Genomic DNA, 18,349 nt, shown 5'->3' with positions numbered 1-18,349 from the left:
AGCAACTAAATTATACTAATCAGAAGACAAAATATTACACCAGACCTAGTTTACACATCCTAAGGAGAAAATTTATGTGGTTTCCTTTAAATCCATTATACTGAAAATCGATAATGTAAACTGTTGAATTTACAACAAAATAAAACCTACACAACTGCACAGCCGCCCAGGTATTCCTACAATATTAGCGCATAGTCATATGTGGAAAGAGGAGTTGCCATTTGCAAACAGTGGATCAGGTTATTGACAGTACAAATATTATACTAAAACTTTTAATTACCTGTCGATTTAAGAAAAAAAAATACATACTGAAATGTAAAAGCAAACATAGTAAGTATATGTGGTTATTACTATTTCTACAAGCCAGTTTATTTTGTAACATGTGACTTTCAGATTTAAGCCACAGTGAGGTTAGTTCAGTTTCTCCACCAGCACATCAAACTGATTCCAGACACAAGCTCACACACCATAAAAGTTAATATACCATCAAATGCCACTGGTAACTGGTAACAAACATCATATTCTTTAGATCAAAACTGCTTACACTTTGGTATGACAAAATGTTCGGACATCAACTACCAAACGTACTGTCTGTTCTAACAAAACATTACATACATACATTTACAACTTTCCCATTACAGGGAACCATCCAAACTTGCAACTTCAGAAGTACATTTTTATATGCTGCTCATCAGTAGACACAATATTTTTGGAGAGGTACATGCCTGTTTGCAAGAACAGAGATCAGACTGTTTGAAATTCTATTAGTTGCATCCTGCTAACCAATGTATCATAATTTTGTTGAATGTTATTCTGTTTCATTCCCTGCATTTGTTTGGGTTAAATATACAGGAGTTCCTCCCCCTGACTGTTGTGCTACCTGTAAAAACAAACAAAATAAAACAGAAAATTATATGAATATGGCTGTCTTCTTTGGTTGTAGTGCCCTGTAATCTGGTATAAATACCAATGTTTCAAAGGTCCTTGCTGCCCCCATCATCAGGGCATCTGAAACACTGGTAAACTTCTACCACTACAAGACACTATAACCCAGATGACAGTGGTCTTTATAGTCGCTGTGAGAACCTCAAATCTGACACAGAAAAAAATATGACATAGCCGTGTCAAAAGATTTCATAATTGATTTTTATCACCCTTAAAAATCCATCAAACCCACAAACCTTGGGTTCAGTGGCAAGCACTCTAACCACTTGTCCATGGAGGGCAATGAGAAGGAAGCTATACAAAGTAGAATAAGAAAATAGTTGATACAGACAAGACCAGTGCTTATGGAAGGACTGAAGAAGAGAGAAAGCTTTGTCAGCATCAACCAAGTGAAAATGTCGATGGATGAAGATGTAGCTAAGCGAAATAGCTATCATTCAGTCTTATGCTTCCACTGAGACCTTTACACTCTCACCAGTATTTAACCATTTTCTGCTTTCATAACTGAAGGCTATGGTACAAAGAATGTAGCTCATTTCTTAAACAAGAGGGGAAACAAAGTGAAATTATGCAAGTTTGCAATATGCAGCAGGATTCACATTACTTTATAGCAAAATGTTTGGAATGTTTTGTTCTTTTGTGCACACATACATGTTCACCCTAACGATGGTAACTGCAACGTTGGCTGAAACATTAGATAACTATCAACATTCAATGTGGCTCACCTTTCAATGTAAAATTTTTACAATGAACTGAAACTGTGAAAACTTAAGGCCAAGAATTACACAATACCTGGATGATTTGTGGCTGGGTTGCAGGTTGTTGAATAGCTTGGATTGGAGCTGTCTGGATAATGATTGGCTGGTTTGTTCCACCTTGCATTTGCATTCGGATCATTTGAAGTTGAGATGGAGTCAGTTGAATCTAGAATTAAAGATCAAGTCCTAGGCTATCTACAAAAAACAATGCTAAAATCTCTGTTTCCAAACAAGTCACATACTGGTGTAGGTAGGATGACAATATAATGGATCTGAAAGAAACAGGATTTGAGGTGGACTGGATTCACATGCTTCAGGACATAGTCCAGTGGTGGGCTCTTGTGAACACGGTAATGAACCTTTAGGTTTCACAAAAGGCAGAAAATGTCCTCACTTGTAAACTATTAATATCTTGAGAACTCTATTACATGGAGTTGGTAACTTTTACTGAAAAGCTTCATTGCCCTACTGATATCAGAAATCATATCTCTAAGGCTGTTATTTGAATATAAACAACACAGAGCATATACCGGAATCTGCTGAATCTCTCCATTCGGTGTGACTATCTGTTGTACTATCTGGATCCCACCACCCTGCTGCTGTTGTTGCTGCTGTTGAGCCACTGCTGCCACAGCTGCCTGATTTGTCTGCTGCAGTTGTATAACCTGTGCTGTATGTTGTGGCTGAGTTGCTGCTGTAACCTGCTGCTGTGCAGATACTGATGTAGTAGTGCCACTGTTGGTAGCAGCAGTACTTGTTGTTGTCTGAAATTGTTATGTTAAACTGTGTTGTGATTCCTACTTATGATATTAATATTAACATGCAAAATTTGTTTCTGAAGGTTAAATTTTCATACAGAACAAATGGAGTCTACAGACTCAATGCAATATTACAGGAACATCTTCATGTAGGGAAATTCAGGAGAACAAACATTTTGGACTACGTGGTGATAACATTAATGTACTGTACTGAATCTTGCCACAGTTTAGGAACTTCTTTGTTGGTTGATTATTTGACTTTCTTTTACAATGCTGTATGAAGTACTGATGCTATGTAGCATCAAATCATATAGCAGGATGGTTGTGAAAGATGAAATGGCAAGGGTATGAGTGGTGATGGTACAAAACTAAATTATTATTCAAGCCATAATATAAAGGAATTTAAACTTAACTATTACAATTCAGTTTAAATTGTTTCAAACTGTGGCCTATTTTAAGGACCTAACCAGGCATATGACTAGAGTGACTAAGGAAATCCCACAGAAAAACAAGTCATGATAGCTAATTTCCAAAGGATTTGAACCAGGCGCCTCCCACGTGTGAGTTTCAAGTGCTATCATGTCAATTTGATAATTTCTTTGTTATGTGGAGACTTTTATTATAAAATAGTTCCAATAATGGAGTTTTTACCATACTTCCATTGGCAACACTGCAACTGCTAGATGCCTGAGTTACACTGTGTTATGCCAACTCATGCAATGAGTTTAAGAGACATTCAATATGGAAAACTATGTTGAAACTTTTCCACATCAAAGCTAGGATTCTAAACTAATGAACCCATATTTCAATTTTAAAAAAACAATAGGGTCATTCTGAATCTAAATTTAAAATATGATTTTACATGTCCTAACCAGTTTGATGTTGTTACGATGTGGTATAGTCGGCACAGTAGTTTTTTGCTGGTAGAGAAGCTGGCGGACGGGCCTAGTCTGTGTACCTGAGGTGGCAAGATCAGTGTATTTCTTTTGTTTCGGCGTTCAGTCTGATAAGCTCCTCGGTGCAGTCAGCATTATACTACCACACAAGTGACTCTTTCCTAGCCTTCCCCTTGAAAATTCCACCGGCCAAAAACTACTGCGCCGACTATAAATGCTAACATTTACAAAATACTGTGCTATAAGCATAGCACGCAAGAAGGACAGAAATATATTTCAAGGTTAGGAACCATTAATGACCACAAGTTTGCCTCAAGTATCACTGAAGCTGTAAAAAGTAGATTATGTACACATGAACAAAAAACAATACAAAAAGACAGATGTTTAATAATTGTATAAAGGTAATATATAAAATAAATGTTTCTGTATAGGGGTTACTTTAGAGTCAGAGTTGTCTTCTATTACAGTAAATACAATATACCTCCAGGATATTTTAGATACCTGTTCAACTGCTGGATTGGCAACACTGACAGTCTGCACTTGTCCAGTTGCAGGCTGCACTATTTGAATTGTTGGTACTGCAGCTGCTGTCTGGGTACCTGAACTTGACTGTTGGGCTGTTTGTTGCAAAGCAGCTTGATGCTGTTGAGCCAGTTGAAAATAATAGTGGACCTAACACAAAACAAAATATTACTGGAACGCTAACAAATAATATTACCTGAACACCACTTATTAAAAAAAACACACACAGGCCAACACCTCCTCAATTCACTTTGAGAGGGGGGTGAGAATAGAATGGGGGACTGTTCAAGAAATAAAAAATCCTTGATCATGCAACCTACACACACTTTAACTACTGCATGCATGTTATTCCTACTGACTTGACAGACATAGTAGTTCATTTTTTTATTGTAATTCAAGAGTGTCACATTGATCTGACATCCCTCACCTGATCAGGATTCATGGAAGTAGTTCGAACACTAGCATCATCACGTCCTCTGTTGGGCTTTAATTCATCTCGAGGGACAATGTCAATTAAGAAATCAAACTGGTCAAATTTTGTGATTGCCATTGCTATATCATTTCGCTGAAAGTTAAGAAATCAATTATATGATGAGTGCAACAGAATTAATAGACAGTGCAGTTATGCTGTGTAGGAAAACATGCTGTATGTTATAGACTGAACTGTTCCCTAAATATTAAATATTTTACTGATGTCCAAATTTTGAAAATCAGGTGGAGATTAACTAACACACAGCCAAATGACAATTTTTTCTCCATTAATAAATATGTAGCAAACTTTATAATAAATGCATTTGTTCTGATGTTACATTAATATGTATAAACAAGAACTAAAGTATATGTATAAAAGGAAAATAAAATGTGTCAACAGAACACATCCAAGTTAAACGTCTTCAGCAGCATGTATATATAAGGTGAGAAAGAAAATATAAAATATCCAAAGACAATGCAGGACCTTGCGATATGTGGTAAGTACTCCTCAGTTCATCATCTAATTCAATTTGAACAGGGATAAGTCATAACAGCAATTTACTAAACAGGTGGAACAACATTATACTCCAGTATACTATAATTAATAACATTATTATGACACTCTGTTAGGACATTATCCATTGTCTGTTATTTGAAATAAAAAAAATGTTAATCCAGAATATCCTACCACAGTATCAAAATAGTGCTACTGCAGCACTGTCAAGAAACTTTCGAATGACACTATCTTGCTAACCTGAAGTGTTCTCCGCTTGTTATCTTCAGTATGCACCCAAGCTCGAAGCGTTAATTCATGAATAAATATTTCTGCTGCTTTAGCAAACAGCATGGGTGCTTCTGCACTTATCATCTTCACATCATCATCAAGCTTCATGATCTTCTTTATTCTAGCAAGTGGAAGTGCCTGTGTCTTCAAATCCAGCTAACAAATGGTCACAAAAACAGCAAATGCAATCATAAACTGTGGAACAAAAGGCAAGAGAAATGGAAAAATTCTCGGAAATCATTAGACCATACTATAATTAACTGTTCTTTTCCACCATGCATTTTGTTCAAGAACAAAAACTCTGAAAAAATAATCAGGTTGAAGTGTCCCATACACCATGAAAACAACTACCACATGTAAGTCACAATCTGTTTTGAAGGCATGAATAATATATCACAGCCAATAGCAAACACTTTCAGCATATCCTGTAACATAGATAAGTAAACTTCACTGTACAATGTTCCTGTATTCTATCATTGCAGCTGATCAAGCACATTTAGCTGTCAAATAGTCTCCTTATATCATGTAATGTATAAGAGAATGATCTTAAAAGAAGTCTCTAAATTCTTTGGTTAAAAGCTTTAATCTATGTACTATTTCCGTGCAATAAAACCAATCCTAGCTTGGGTGGAAAAATATTAAATCAATACTACTATTAAACCATCCTGGGGTATAACATTAATACTGAATCTTAATGCATTCGTATGAATAGAAAAGCATTTGCAACTTCACTTCAACTGACTCTAGTGTGGTCTTTCTCTAAGCTCCATTTTCATTCCTTAATGTGTCCTCCAGTGACTGCTAATCAAACCCAGGCTAAAGAAATGAGAACTCTTTCAATAAATCTTTCGTACTATAGCAGAACAATTCCAACTCTCTGTATAACTAAACTTAGGTACTAACAGTTCCAATTTTACGAATCTCTTCAGTAACTTTTGTCCAGAATGTGGCTAGTGCTTGTTGAGCTTCTGACTGTGACTGGGTAACAGCAGGAGTTGTTGCTGGTACAGATGTTTCTCCTTCTACTTCTCCGTCGGCCCTTTAATAAAACCAACAATAACATAATAATAAGACCTAACCAATACAATAATATAAATGAACTGCACAAATTAAACATATTTTCTAATCACACATTGATACAATTACAGAAAACCAAGAAATGTACAACTTGAAAGTGATATTTAGAAAGCTCTTGGTTCCCTGCCATTTTGCTACAACAGGTTTATACATACGCGTTCACAAAGAACACAGACATCTTGGGAGTTGTACTATGTATTTATGCTTAACAAAAATATTAACAAAATGCTATAAATTTTATTCGCGCGCTAAATCACATAGCACCCGCGTTTAAAAGAACTGCTCAGAACCAATCACTGCGATTATGAGATGCTCTCCAATCACTAGACAAAATGGACACAACCAACCACCTGACTGGCCAAAATACAAGTATGTAGTTCGAGAATTCTCCACGCAGCACATTAGCGGTAGTGCTATGAATAAATAATGTTCGATAAATTTCGACTTATAGTGGGATAATGTTAATTAATCCATTCATTATATTCGCTAGGTATGAAATGAATATTATGTTGGTGAAATGTAACCTGACTGCGCCTAACTGATAATAAAAAGGTTCAATTTTTGTCCTTGTAAGAATACTAGTACAATCTCTGATAATCGAATACTTTAAACGATTACCCATACTCGATAGCAGAATGTAACTATCGAATAATGGACATAACGATTTCATTGGAATTTAGGACTCGAAGGGAAGTGTGCGTAGTGTTTAGTTGATGAATGTATTTGTTCTGTTCCGTAAAACGCTGAGGTCGATGTAACCAGTTAAAAGGTTACAAAAGATCTTAATATTTTAATAGTGGTACAATGGCAGCCGGCAACAGTGCTGAACGAGCCGCAGAAGAGAGAAGGAAAGGAGTTTTAAAAGCACAGTTCTATTATGACTCCTTTAAGAGAAGGTATCAGTGCATTAAAACGCACTTTGAAAATACTCCACAAAAGGAAAATCCTCTAAACTATAAATGGACAAAATTTGCAGAGCCCTGTGAGATTGCAGTTATTGACCTACACGACCGACCCTTCCCTCAGACACCAGACGATTTGAATAAGACGTTGTTGTCTTTGGTTGGTGATCACAGATTAGATATTGAACAAGATTTCTTTAAGGGGCTTAAACAGCGGGTTTCCGGTATGCAGAAAGTGTTAGAGCAGTATGGCTTGGCTGACATATATAAGGTGGACGAATATAAAATGGACGGTTAGCATTTTCGGATTTTGTTTATTTGGACCAGTTTGTTTTGAGTGAGAAAGAGGTTCAGGACGATGAACCATGTTGGTTAGATGAATCTGGAACACTAACCGACCACGCGGAGCCCGAGAAGACAGAGGAGGAACGAGTGAAACGTCGAAGAAGAAGGAGACTTTTCCCAAAGAGGCATCGTTTGGAAGGACCAGTTGTGACGTTAGCTGACTCTCACACTAGTGGGTCTGAGTCATCTGAGACAGAGGAGGATGCGGTAATGACACAAGGAAAGAGGAGGAGAGAGTGTCAAAGAGCATCTGAAAATAGCGGAGTGGTTGAACAGTATGTAAAGGATTACTGGAGAGTGGTTTTTGGTAGTACCACTGATAGAATGCAAGTTGAGGCAGTTATCCTTCTTCATGATGAAGAATTGAAGTTTAGTGACGAAGTCTTCGAGATGGGAGGCTTTTCTAATATTGATAGTAATTTTTTGGAAGTAATTGATTATGACGAACTGCTCTTCAATTTTCTGAGAAGAGCATGTAATAAAACTAAACAATTTAGACTTTTGAGAAATTTGATAAACGAAGAGAGATTATTAGGTAAAGGTGAAATTATTATAACAAGATCTATGTATATATTTTGCTTTTTGGATGCAACCTATCATATAATTTTTGGATCTAAACCGACTGTTGAGTATCATATTAGGAGCAGCGTAAAGGAGGTGGCATTAGGACGATTAGTCAAGATGAAAGAATGCCATTCGATGTTTGATGTGTGCGAAGGATTGGAGCAAGTGATCCAACGTTTGAGTGGGTGTTGCTTCGGAAGAATTGTTCGTGGCAACCGAGAGAAGGAAGAAGTCATCTACATTCCAGGGACCTTTTTCGGAAGATCAGTGAGTTTAAGACGTTTAGCTCACACAGTAAGAGAGTGGCGACGAGATATAGTACTACCATATGAGTATGTAAAAGGTAGTCTTGCTAAGGAGTTAAGAGAGAAAAGGCTCGTAGAAGAGCATGTTGGTGACCCAGGAGTTACCCGAGTTTAAAAAAAAGATATTAAAAGCATTTCATTTATTTGCTCGCATGGACACAAAAACTTGTCTAAAATTTAAACTTATTTAATATTAAACTTTAACATAGTTGAATTGAACATTATGTGTATTTACATTTTTATTTAGTGTGTTGCATTGTAATGTGACATTCATGGTAATGTAAATGGCTGTTAGGGTTGAGCCATGTCGAGTGCTGCAAATTATCCATTGTTTGCCCATATGCTGGATAATTTAAACATTCAACACAAATCAACCCAGAAAGCCAAAATTTTACACTGGACTCCTGCAAGAAAAATCTAGGGATAAGGTTCATAGTAATACAGTAATGGATAATAATACAGCCAGTTTCATGATATCAGATACTTAAAATGTGGAATGAAAATAGTATGAGTTACTTGTTATGGGGGAAATATCTGGCCACAACTGTGAAACAACCTCAGGAAGTGCATTTCTTGGTTAAACAAATGAAGCAAAGTAATCCAGTATATATTTCAGAATATTTTAATAAGAAATTCTTGAACAAGTATAAAAAGAAAATACAAACATAACAAAGTCGTATGCGTGTGACTACTTTTAAACATAAGAGGTTGTGCTAGAGTAAGATATTGTTTTTGACTAGTGATGGTAATCATCGGCTGGCTGTTTAACCCAGAATCCATGGGGTGCAAAATGATCATGGTGGCCATGAGTTGTTGGTCCACGGTATACCTTTATCTGCACTCTTCCATAGTGACCTAACAGGAAAAAAGTTTTTGTGTTAACAATAAAATATATGAGTGCACTAGCATAACCAATTTCCTGTCACTGAACTGAGCCACTGCTAGGCCTGCAATGGTCTGACCTTCCTGATGGTTGAAGAGGCTGGTTTTCTGTTGCCTGCGAGAATTCATAGAGTAGAGTAGAGTAGAGTTATATTTGACAAGGTAAAGAAAAGAGGACAAAGTTTTCAACAACAACAACAAAAGTTATTTTCACATTATGTTTAATATTGTGGACACAGAGGTATCTTATGTTATAGACTTTAAATGAAACAGCCTAGAAATTCTTGAATAATATGTAGCACTTATCTTGGCAGTTAGCAGATTAAGTTCTGAACATCTGTTGTAATAAAAGACAATAACTAAATAGTTCTACATACCATGTCCTGTAGCAGCAGTTTGAAGATCATTGGCTGGGAGAACTGTTCTAGGAACAAAGGCAGATTCTTCAAGTTGTTGGTCTTCTACTAACGGGATCAGCTTAAGTGTATGAGGATATGGAACAGCTGCACTTAGAGCAATGCAAAATGCTCCTACTAATAGGCACAAACTTGCCTGTAAGCAGTTAAAAGATATTTTCATTAATAAATAACACAACCTATTTTGTATATTAATGCCATCAGTAATTAAAATCTTACCACTTGAGTCATAATGGTCTCTGATGTACTCCTTGAAACTGAATGCTATATCATTGGATGTTGGTGCACTTATATACCCACAGGCATCAACAGTGGCCATAAGGAGATGGTACAGGAAAGTTATTTCTTTACACACAATAGAGGAAAAAGGTAGCTTCATAAACTCGTAACAGTTGCAAAGTGATATTAAAACGTCACATAAAAAACCGTGATCTCTTAAAAGTACAAGAATTACAAAAGTTCTTACTGCCATTTTAAGCTATTTGTTTCCCATTGTAGAAAGTGAAACTGATTTCAGATTATACAAAGAAAATAAAAGACAGGAGTACTAGTGAAAGTTAAACCAATGAGCCATATCAATTCTTGATATAAAAAGTTTTCTGGTAGAGGAAACAAGTAAATTGTGCCATGGATGAGTACACGTTGCTAACTAAAGTATAAGTTGATTTCCATGAAAGCAATACATTCACAACTTATAAATCAGTCATGATGTCTATTCCATACCTAACATTTTAAAGGTCTTGGAATGATCTCACGTAAATTTATGTTCTGTAAGTACCAGGTGTTATCATTTTCAATGGGTCATAAGTTATTTTATTGTGGTGTTTCAAAACAAGAAAAATATGACAAAATGGTATTTAAGTATTATATTGAATTCATAGAGAAGTTGAAGCAGCCAAATCCTCTTTGAACTCTTTCCTGTGCCATTTAATTTAACTGTATCATATAAGACAGTATAATATATGACCAATTTATACACTTTGTATACTACACACTATAGTACCTGAAGCATGTCAACAGACATTTTATTTTACATTGAAGGCAGCAAAGATTATGTTCTACTTTTCAGCTGAAAAGGACAATTTGAACCCCAGGTGGTTAAAAATGATAAAAATATAAAGCAGCTTCTATATATATGTATGACAGTCTTTCGGCAACAGACTTTCTTCAGTATGAACTGTACCTCTGAGAAGCAAACTTAAACTTTGTTTTTAACGTAGTTACCTTTCAGCAGAACAAAACTATTTCATCCAATTCAAAGTGCTCATTCCTTCTGTACAGAAGTAAACTACTTCAGCTTCATATCAAGCATATGAATTGTATCTTCCACTTCTTCGTCACTGGAAAACATCTTTCCCTACAGCAATGTGTTCAGAAGTCTGAATAAGAAAGTCACTTAGCTCCAGGTCCAGAAGTACAATGGATGACTCATTTGTTGAAAGCCACAGTAGACTTGTGTGGCATGAACTCCAGCAGCAGTATGCATTCACAATCCAAGATAACAGTTGACATGAAATTTGCATTATACTGGTTATGGCTTATGCAAGAAAGCATTCCAGTTGATCAACTCACGTTTTTGGAAAGTTCTTATATTAGCATCCACATGACTTTATTAACCCAAAAGACATCTTTGTTAACATAGAGGTAATTTATTGGTGTTGTACTTTGAAATGATGATTATAATAATTGTATAACAAAGTAAAAATAATAGTGACTACTAAACATACACTACTGGTAGCATATTTAAAATTAATAATTATTAACTGACTGGTCTTGGGGCCATTTGCTGAAATATGCCAGACTTGGCTATTATTTACAATAGAGCTTAAATTTGTTTTGATATAAAGTTTGTCTTATAATCAGGCCAACTGACCATTATAAGATCCCCCCAATATGAATACAGTATCTTTCTCTAAAACTAGTACACAGTGTTACATCCAGTATATCAACACCACCCTATTTATAATTATCAAATTTTGAGAAGCTAGATCTTCTGTTGAACCATTCATCTTCCTGTGACCTTTTAATTTCAGTAATGGAATAGCATCATTCACCAAGTCTTTACACTATATTTCACAGCATGACTTTATCATTTGTGCTCTATGGGTGCAAAACTTGATCTCTCACTTTGAGGGAGGAACACAGATAGAGGCAGCTAGCTCAGGAAATAATCCAGTGGCAGGCTTCTGTGAACACGGTTATGAACCTTCGGGTTCCATACAGAAAGTGGGCTATTCTTTGACAAGCCAAGTAACAATCAACTTTTCAAAGAATATCCTGGACCACAGATTGAGTGACTTTATAACTATTTCTGGTAGGAATGAAGAACACAATTATCAAAGAATAATACCCTGATATTACTATACAACAAATGATTTCAGAATTACTTTTATACCTTCACATATACTGAAATTAATTTTTGTTTGTTTCTGTAAATATAGTGGTATCATATTAGTACGTTTTTTCATTGTCAGCTTTCACATCATAGAAATCCAATTTTACAAAACAGTAACAGTTTCTATGCCTGAAATTTATAATACTCTTCAGAAATCATAAATACACATGCAGTATTCACTTTTATACAAATTCATGCATTTCCACTCATTATACTCTTCACAGTAGCATCAAAATTCCTGAAAAAAGTGAAACCATATATAAAAATGCACATAAGTAACCAGCATAAAGTAAGTATTAATTACTAAGGCAGTAGACTTTGGATGGTCTTGTAACTCAGGTTTGTTGCCAAAATTACATACAAACTACTGAATGAATTTTTGTAAAATTTCTGATGCAAATAACAACTTTGAAACCCAACAAAGGAAGCTGTACTAAGAATGATCATATTTACTACATTTTAAAGAATGTTTTAATATTTCATATATGTGTGAGATATATAGACAATATACAGTTGCACTTACTTGGAAATAATTGGATCACCAGGAATATGGAAGGGATTACATACAACATCAGTATAAATAGTATGCAGCTTTCGAAACATCTGCAAACAGAACATAAGTTCAGTCCATTTATTTTGAAAAAGATTCAAAGTTGGCAGACAATCTCTTCAGCCACATATTCTTAAAAACATATATCAATACTTTTGGGTGATCTATATTAAATAACACATTGCAAGTCATTAATTTCATAAACTGTCCTTTTAACAATTTTTGATTTTAACATTAACTAATACTCAGCTTGACTCACTGGAATGACAAAAAGCAAAACAGCTACCCTGATTTGGTATTTTTCAGATTATCTTAGTTCTGTGGTCACTGTCCATGCTGTGTCCCACTTAAATTAGGGCATGACAGGTTATGCCAGCTAAAATCATCTCTGAAACAACAAATATCATAATTGTCCATTTGTTCTACAAAGACACCTACCGTTCTTACTTCATTATCACGAAGTAATGTATTAGATGATTCAACAACAATAATAAATTTGATTTTGGTATTAGTTACATAACCAAATCTGCATTTTGTCAAGGTAGACTTAGAAATAGTTTTAAAACAAACTGGCTAAACAAGCAGAATTTTTTTAACTCTTACTGTCAGTAAAGTCATGTTGTTCCAGTTTTTCATAGCTATGACTATTTCTTCTGCAGCTGCATATTGCACTGCACATATAATAATTTTTGGCACAAAATTTCTTTTCTCCCCATACTTATTTCAATACGATTCTTCTTTAACAGCTTAAACAAGCAATAAAAGGCTGTCACTATGTAATATTCAAATCACAAGAACTGCTATGAAAAAAAGAGCATTTAGCTGTTTTGGCTTAGGCCCTTCACAACATATTTATGGAGGCACACAAGTTGAAGCTTGAGTAGTCTCAGCATATAAACAATTTATTGAGTGCATTTTGAATTCCTTGGCATAGGACCAAGCAGCAGACTGACTCAGGATTTGTGTAAGTGAATGCACAGGGATGATCGCATATTAGCAGATGAAGGATAAATGTATAATTGCTCAAAATAATAACACCACATGAATTCTAGAATCATGCAATAGCAATAACTTAATACTTATCGCTTTCCATTTAAGACAATACCACTATTTTACTGTATACAAAAACAGCACTTACTTTGTACTTTGTAAGAATCCCCTAATTTGAATGGTATTGATAAATATAAAGATGATAAAAAACTGATGGAAAAAAGGCTATAGTGCTAGAACTGCTATAATATACTTAATCTTTCTATATACCACCTGAAACTGAATTTTAATGAAGGATACATTTTGTGTTCCTCTGTGGAATACAGCAAACCAAGATACAATTCTCTCACATCTCCACTGGTTTTACCAACAGATGATAACTTCTCTTCAACAACATCAAGGGAAGTGTGCACTTTGTACTGAAATTGTAGGTCCAGCTCTGGATTTAGACATGATATGTACTTTGGAGAATTCTGAAAATAAAAATAAACTATGGGTACTTTTATGTAAAATTCCACGATTTGTAACAAAGCATGTTCAAAGCAAGCAACACTGTTATGTACCAAATATTATGTCACACTGGTTCAGAGCTCCTTCCTTTATCTATTATTCAGTGTGCTCACCGTACTGAAGGAAGCCTCAAAGAATAACGGTACCGTAAAGTTTGTCGTATATGGGCATCACTGCATAATACACGCAAACTGCCAACTTCACATTCCGATAGCCTTATCCTCGGGGAACATTATATTGGGACGTGGGCTTCATTATGCTTACAAAGGCGCAATTTAATTTTCATGATTAACTTCAGTGATAACATAAATACTTGTCCCTTACACTGGCAGTATATAGAAGTATTAAAGCTCATTAGTCGACAGAAAAAGGACCTAAATCAAGCCAACCTAACGTTGATCGAAACCACCCTGCACCTGTACAGAAATCACTTAACCTACAGTATTTAAAACATTATTTATTATCCTGTTACGAAGTTTTGTCATCTTTATTGACAACTTCCTGTCAACTCCAACTAATGTAATTTATTTAAGCTGAATAATCTACATGGTTAAACAGCAGCCCCCAACCCCGTTTGCAATTTGACGGAAACTCATCCCTAAACTACGTAAGATTTAGAAAATCAGTGTCTACTGACGAATATTCGTGGATTATAAATGTATCAATGTTCATGTCGTTTTTCCTTAGTACAGATATAAGATGCGAATAACGTCGGTCGAAATTAACTATGAAAAAACTTACTTCTTTCCCAATGACCGTAACACAAACCGCCATGTTTGTACGTTGTCGATTGTAAGTCGTTGAGGAGCAATATTTCGATCTTGCAAGTACATCACTAAACAGAATGGGTTTAGCTGCTTTTCATACGCATGTGATGTTTAACATGTTTTAGATCCGTTCAATTTTGGATGGCGCTGGCAGTGTGAAAAGCTGTGTGATGTAAATACATGAAGTTGCAGGTTAGGAAGATAGGATGGCAGAAGACAACGAAGTTGCAGATTCGGATATAAGATCAAAACATTCCATGTGTAGGTCATTTGTCCGATTTATTAATAATACCGATCGGAAAGTGGATGTCATATGGATAAATTTTGAAGGACAACATGTCAAGTATAAGACACTTCCACCAGGTGCATTTTTTGATGCTAATACATATGCTACACATCCATGGTTATTCATAGACTCAGAAACACAAGATAAACTTGTAGTAAAGTCTGAGGAAGTTTTCCGTCCTGAGCCATGGTATCAGCATTTACATAGAGAGGAGTTCCCACGCAGGGCAGAGCGAACACACGTGTACATTACCATTCCATTATATACACTTCGTGAAAGGTCACTGCAGGTTGTAAGGAATAATCTGTCACAACCTGATGATGCATTCAAATTAGAACTTCCCAACTCGCTGCAAAGAGAACTTGCTACCATGGTAAAAGAGAGTATGACACCTCGAAGTATTGCAACATATTGATGCCATATAATTGCCAGTTGTATTGTGTAACAGCCAGAACATGAATGGCCAACAGTGTTTTTATTTTATATTCCAACAATATTCAACTGACATAAACATGACATTGTGATTATAAGTGGTGCATTTATACTAGCTTCAGATTAGTAATGTAAATTAATTTAAAATATTCATTATATTTTTCATCAAGTGTTATTTCTTCTATCTACAAATTAAATATGTTCATTCATATCTTAATGTATGTTTTTCCTGAAACCTTATGCTAATTTTTATGGTGATACTCATGATTATTTAGTAGAGTTTATAGTTTATTGCTTGAAGAAAGCTATTTCTTAATGACATGAAGAAAGTCATCTTCCTTAATAATCAACAGGTGAAATTAAACAACATTCAGAATGAACATTCAGTAAATATAGAAGAGTATTGATTATCTACAACATGTGACAATAGTACTAGATGATTATGAAAGACAAATATGAAGTATCCAAACTGAATCTAGCAATGTGATGGAGAATCATTTTTCATACTTTGTTTGAATACTCTCCAAGGAACTGGTTCAGTTTTCATGACCTTTCATAATAATTTTGTTTATAAGAATAATGAATATGCACCAACACCTAATGACAAAGAGCCATTAAGGACAGTAGGTAGTTCCTGTGACAGTTATTACAAAGAGGTTGATTAACAGCCATTAAATGTAGGTAACACATCATTTATGCTACTTGGGTATATACAACCTGCATTAATTTATGTATAATTAACAGAGACTGTTTAAATCTCAGTGCAATGTGTGAAAGTTATCTGTGCTAATGTGAACCTTTGGCTACGAGAAATAAAATTCATATTAACTTCAGATCTCCATAAAGACCAAAATAAGGGTAATTAATTTTTTTTACACACATTTGTATTTTCTGTGTCATAACAGGACCTTTCAGTGTAAATTATAAATGTATCTGCATTTATGTTTATAATAGCTGATTTACTGAAAATGATGTAGTATCATTTAAGTTCTATTACACTGCTGCCTCAATGGAACTATTGTGTAAACTTATATCAAACTGCACAGTACTACAACCCAGAAAACAGCCATCTTCATACTTCCTTGTTTTCTTTCCTTGAATAATTGTATTCTATATTATCAGTGTGCTGCATCAGTCAATTACAGGTAATATAAGGTAAGTCATACAGTACTATCTTGAAATAGTTTGCTTTCCAAGTTGCCTGTTGCATGTACTCAAAAGGCCCATAATTGCACATACTCTTATACAAGTAAAATAGGATATAATACATGTAGTGTAACAAAAATTAACTTTTATAATGAAACTGAGAGCTGAATAAGTTCAGAAAATTATTCTTCTGAGTGTGTACATGGCTTATACTTCACAAATAGCTGTTATGGAAACTGATATTTTAGGTTATCATAAGATGACCATGAGACAAATCTTTTGAAACTAGGTAAACTGATGTGCCTTGGGATACAAAACTGTGGATAACTTACACTATTATGAAGAGCCTTCAGGATCCAGGGAATTGGAAAGCAGCTAGGTGAATAAATTGAGTCAAAATCTTATCAATTTTCAGTACACCCATTTCTGAACTTTAATGTTACTCAGAGGTGTTAGAACAGATATTCAGTATACTGTAGCAAAAGCCTGTGGTTTGGTTCCATTCTATGAATCTCAAAACAATATAATATAACCTGTTTCACAAAGTAGTAGTTAAAATTATCCTTGTAACTAATATATTACTCTAAAAATCACACAATCAGCCAGCATTATTCTCTCATCTAGTATTAGTCTGCCATGCTGCTGCAATAAGGTTTGCTTACCAAACTTCCTCAAAATTCTCCATGCTACATGCCTTCCTTCACTTAATGATTCCAAGAGTACTATAAAAACATACAATATATTTTCTCCATTTCCATTTACTCAGTCTCCTTTCATAACAATGCTTAGATATGGGTATTATCAATTTTTTTTCTCAAAAATATCAGTTAAATTCACATGCTTCCCTTACTTACATTTATAATCAAATCAATTTAAACATAATTTTCAACAAAACTAGTGAAATAAACATTTAGATCATTACATATTTTTAAAATATTACTGTGAACTTTCTATTGTGTAACATTACTCCTCCAAGCATAAAAGAATTACTTACTGTGCATAATATTAAGGAAAAAATGGTAAAAACTGCAACAATTCAAAACCAACTGCTTTCCTATAAATCAGGTTAAATTTTCTCAACAATCACTTTAAATGTAGTAACGTTTATAGATGTTTTGGGCAGTAAACTTGAAGGAAGAATGTTTCCAACAGTTGCATTCAACCTCTAAACTTTATGTAGCAACTAGCCTAGAACCCAAATTTGAGTTCATTACTTGCACTTGAAGATTACATAGAACGCTATTTCTTGGATACTGCAATCCATTATTAATTATGTGATCCAGCAACAACAGTCAAGTTTCCACATACCGGTACCGCAAATATACGTCATACACTCCGCCAACTTAAAGCAATAGGTTATTTATCTGTATGTTGGTAAAATGCTTTTGGAAGCTGTAGGGATATGCAGCTATTAATGTGATATCAGAACATTCGTTCTGACATCTATCCCAATTGGCTTAGAATTATTTGGAGATGGTACGTACTAATCACGAAGGATGCCGCTAGTCACTATATTCAACGCTCACTCGTGCATGGAACCTTTTCTTGAGAGTCACAGAGACTTTGTCTTTCTGTAATGGTTTGATGTCCCGTCTATGTTTGTTTCGGATCATTACAATACTGGGTTGACATTGCTTTCCTGTGGAAA

General features: G+C 34.9%; 4 protein-coding genes across 6 annotated transcripts; 1 reads left to right on the top strand and 3 right to left on the bottom strand.

Moving 5' to 3' along the window:
• Nucleotides 1-258: 258 nt before the first annotated feature.
• Nucleotides 259-6,661, bottom strand: Nf-YC (nuclear factor Y-box C). Of its 2 annotated transcripts, XM_022066173.2 has the most exons (8): nucleotides 6,367-6,661; nucleotides 6,038-6,173; nucleotides 5,105-5,290; nucleotides 4,307-4,444; nucleotides 3,859-4,029; nucleotides 2,234-2,467; nucleotides 1,738-1,869; nucleotides 259-880 (listed from the first exon to the last, which is right to left on the bottom strand). In XM_022066173.2, exons 1-8 carry the CDS (start codon nucleotides 6,387-6,389, stop codon nucleotides 809-811), a joined length of 1,092 nt encoding a protein of 363 aa, XP_021921865.1. In that variant the 5' UTR covers nucleotides 6,390-6,661; the 3' UTR covers nucleotides 259-808. The 2 variants fall into 2 exon arrangements, with proteins under 2 accessions (XP_021921865.1, XP_021921866.1); XM_022066174.2 differs by lacking the exon at nucleotides 6,367-6,661 and having other exon boundaries at nucleotides 5,105-5,329.
• A 2,272-nt stretch (nucleotides 6,662-8,933) lies between these two features.
• Nucleotides 8,934-10,086, bottom strand: LOC110830839 (uncharacterized). Its single transcript, XM_022066170.2, has 3 exons — nucleotides 9,845-10,086; nucleotides 9,587-9,761; nucleotides 8,934-9,182 (listed from the first exon to the last, which is right to left on the bottom strand). Exons 1-3 carry the CDS (start codon nucleotides 9,854-9,856, stop codon nucleotides 9,064-9,066), a joined length of 306 nt encoding a protein of 101 aa, XP_021921862.1. The 5' UTR covers nucleotides 9,857-10,086; the 3' UTR covers nucleotides 8,934-9,063.
• A 1,168-nt stretch (nucleotides 10,087-11,254) lies between these two features.
• Nucleotides 11,255-14,953, bottom strand: LOC110830844 (trafficking protein particle complex subunit 2-like protein). Of its 2 annotated transcripts, none has more exons than XR_015533655.1 (5): nucleotides 14,812-14,953; nucleotides 13,861-14,033; nucleotides 12,830-13,096; nucleotides 12,544-12,623; nucleotides 11,255-12,258 (listed from the first exon to the last, which is right to left on the bottom strand). XR_015533655.1 is itself a non-coding variant. In XM_022066178.2 (5 exons), exons 1-5 carry the CDS (start codon nucleotides 14,842-14,844, stop codon nucleotides 12,213-12,215), a joined length of 420 nt encoding a protein of 139 aa, XP_021921870.1. In that variant the 5' UTR covers nucleotides 14,845-14,953; the 3' UTR covers nucleotides 11,255-12,212. The 2 variants fall into 2 exon arrangements, 1 of the variants encoding a protein (XP_021921870.1); XM_022066178.2 differs by having other exon boundaries at nucleotides 13,009-13,096.
• Nucleotides 14,954-15,043: 90 nt separating this feature from the next.
• Vhl (von Hippel-Lindau protein) lies at nucleotides 15,044-16,570 on the top strand. Its single transcript, XM_022066177.2, has one exon. The coding sequence runs from the start codon at nucleotides 15,044-15,046 to the stop codon at nucleotides 15,536-15,538; it is 495 nt and encodes a 164-aa protein (XP_021921869.1). The 3' UTR covers nucleotides 15,539-16,570.
• Nucleotides 16,571-18,349: the final 1,779 nt, after the last annotated feature.

This window comes from Zootermopsis nevadensis, unplaced genomic scaffold (assembly GCF_977971745.1).
Source record: "Zootermopsis nevadensis isolate Lab colony 2312 unplaced genomic scaffold, Znev_1.0 Znev_ptg000004l, whole genome shotgun sequence".
Classification (NCBI taxonomy): Eukaryota; Metazoa; Arthropoda; class Insecta; order Blattodea; family Termopsidae; genus Zootermopsis; species Zootermopsis nevadensis.
This window is presented reverse-complemented; position numbering and strand designations above follow the sequence as displayed.

Coding starts and splice junctions, on each gene's coding strand:
- Nf-YC (XM_022066173.2), bottom strand. CDS start 6,389: ATGTCTGTGTTCTTTGTGAACGC. Junction 5,291..6,037: donor AGATTCGTAAAATTGGAACT/GTTAGTACCTAA, acceptor ACCATTTGTTAG/CTGGATTTGAAGACACAGGC. Junction 4,030..4,306: donor CTTCCATGAATCCTGATCAG/GTGAGGGATGTC, acceptor GTTTTGTGTTAG/GTCCACTATTATTTTCAACT.
- Vhl (XM_022066177.2), top strand. CDS start 15,044: ATGGCAGAAGACAACGAAGTTGCAGATTCGGATATAAGATCAAAACAT.
- LOC110830844 (XM_022066178.2), bottom strand. CDS start 14,844: ATGGCGGTTTGTGTTACGGTCATTGGGAAAGAA. Junction 13,097..13,860: donor TCCACAGAGGAACACAAAAT/GTATCCTTCATT, acceptor GACAAAATGCAG/ATTTGGTTATGTAACTAATA. Junction 12,624..13,008: donor GTGATAATGAAGTAAGAACG/GTAGGTGTCTTT, acceptor TTCTGTTTGCAG/ATGTTTCGAAAGCTGCATAC.
- LOC110830839 (XM_022066170.2), bottom strand. Junction 9,183..9,586: donor AACTGCTGCTACAGGACATG/GTATGTAGAACT, acceptor TTTTCCTGTTAG/GTCACTATGGAAGAGTGCAG.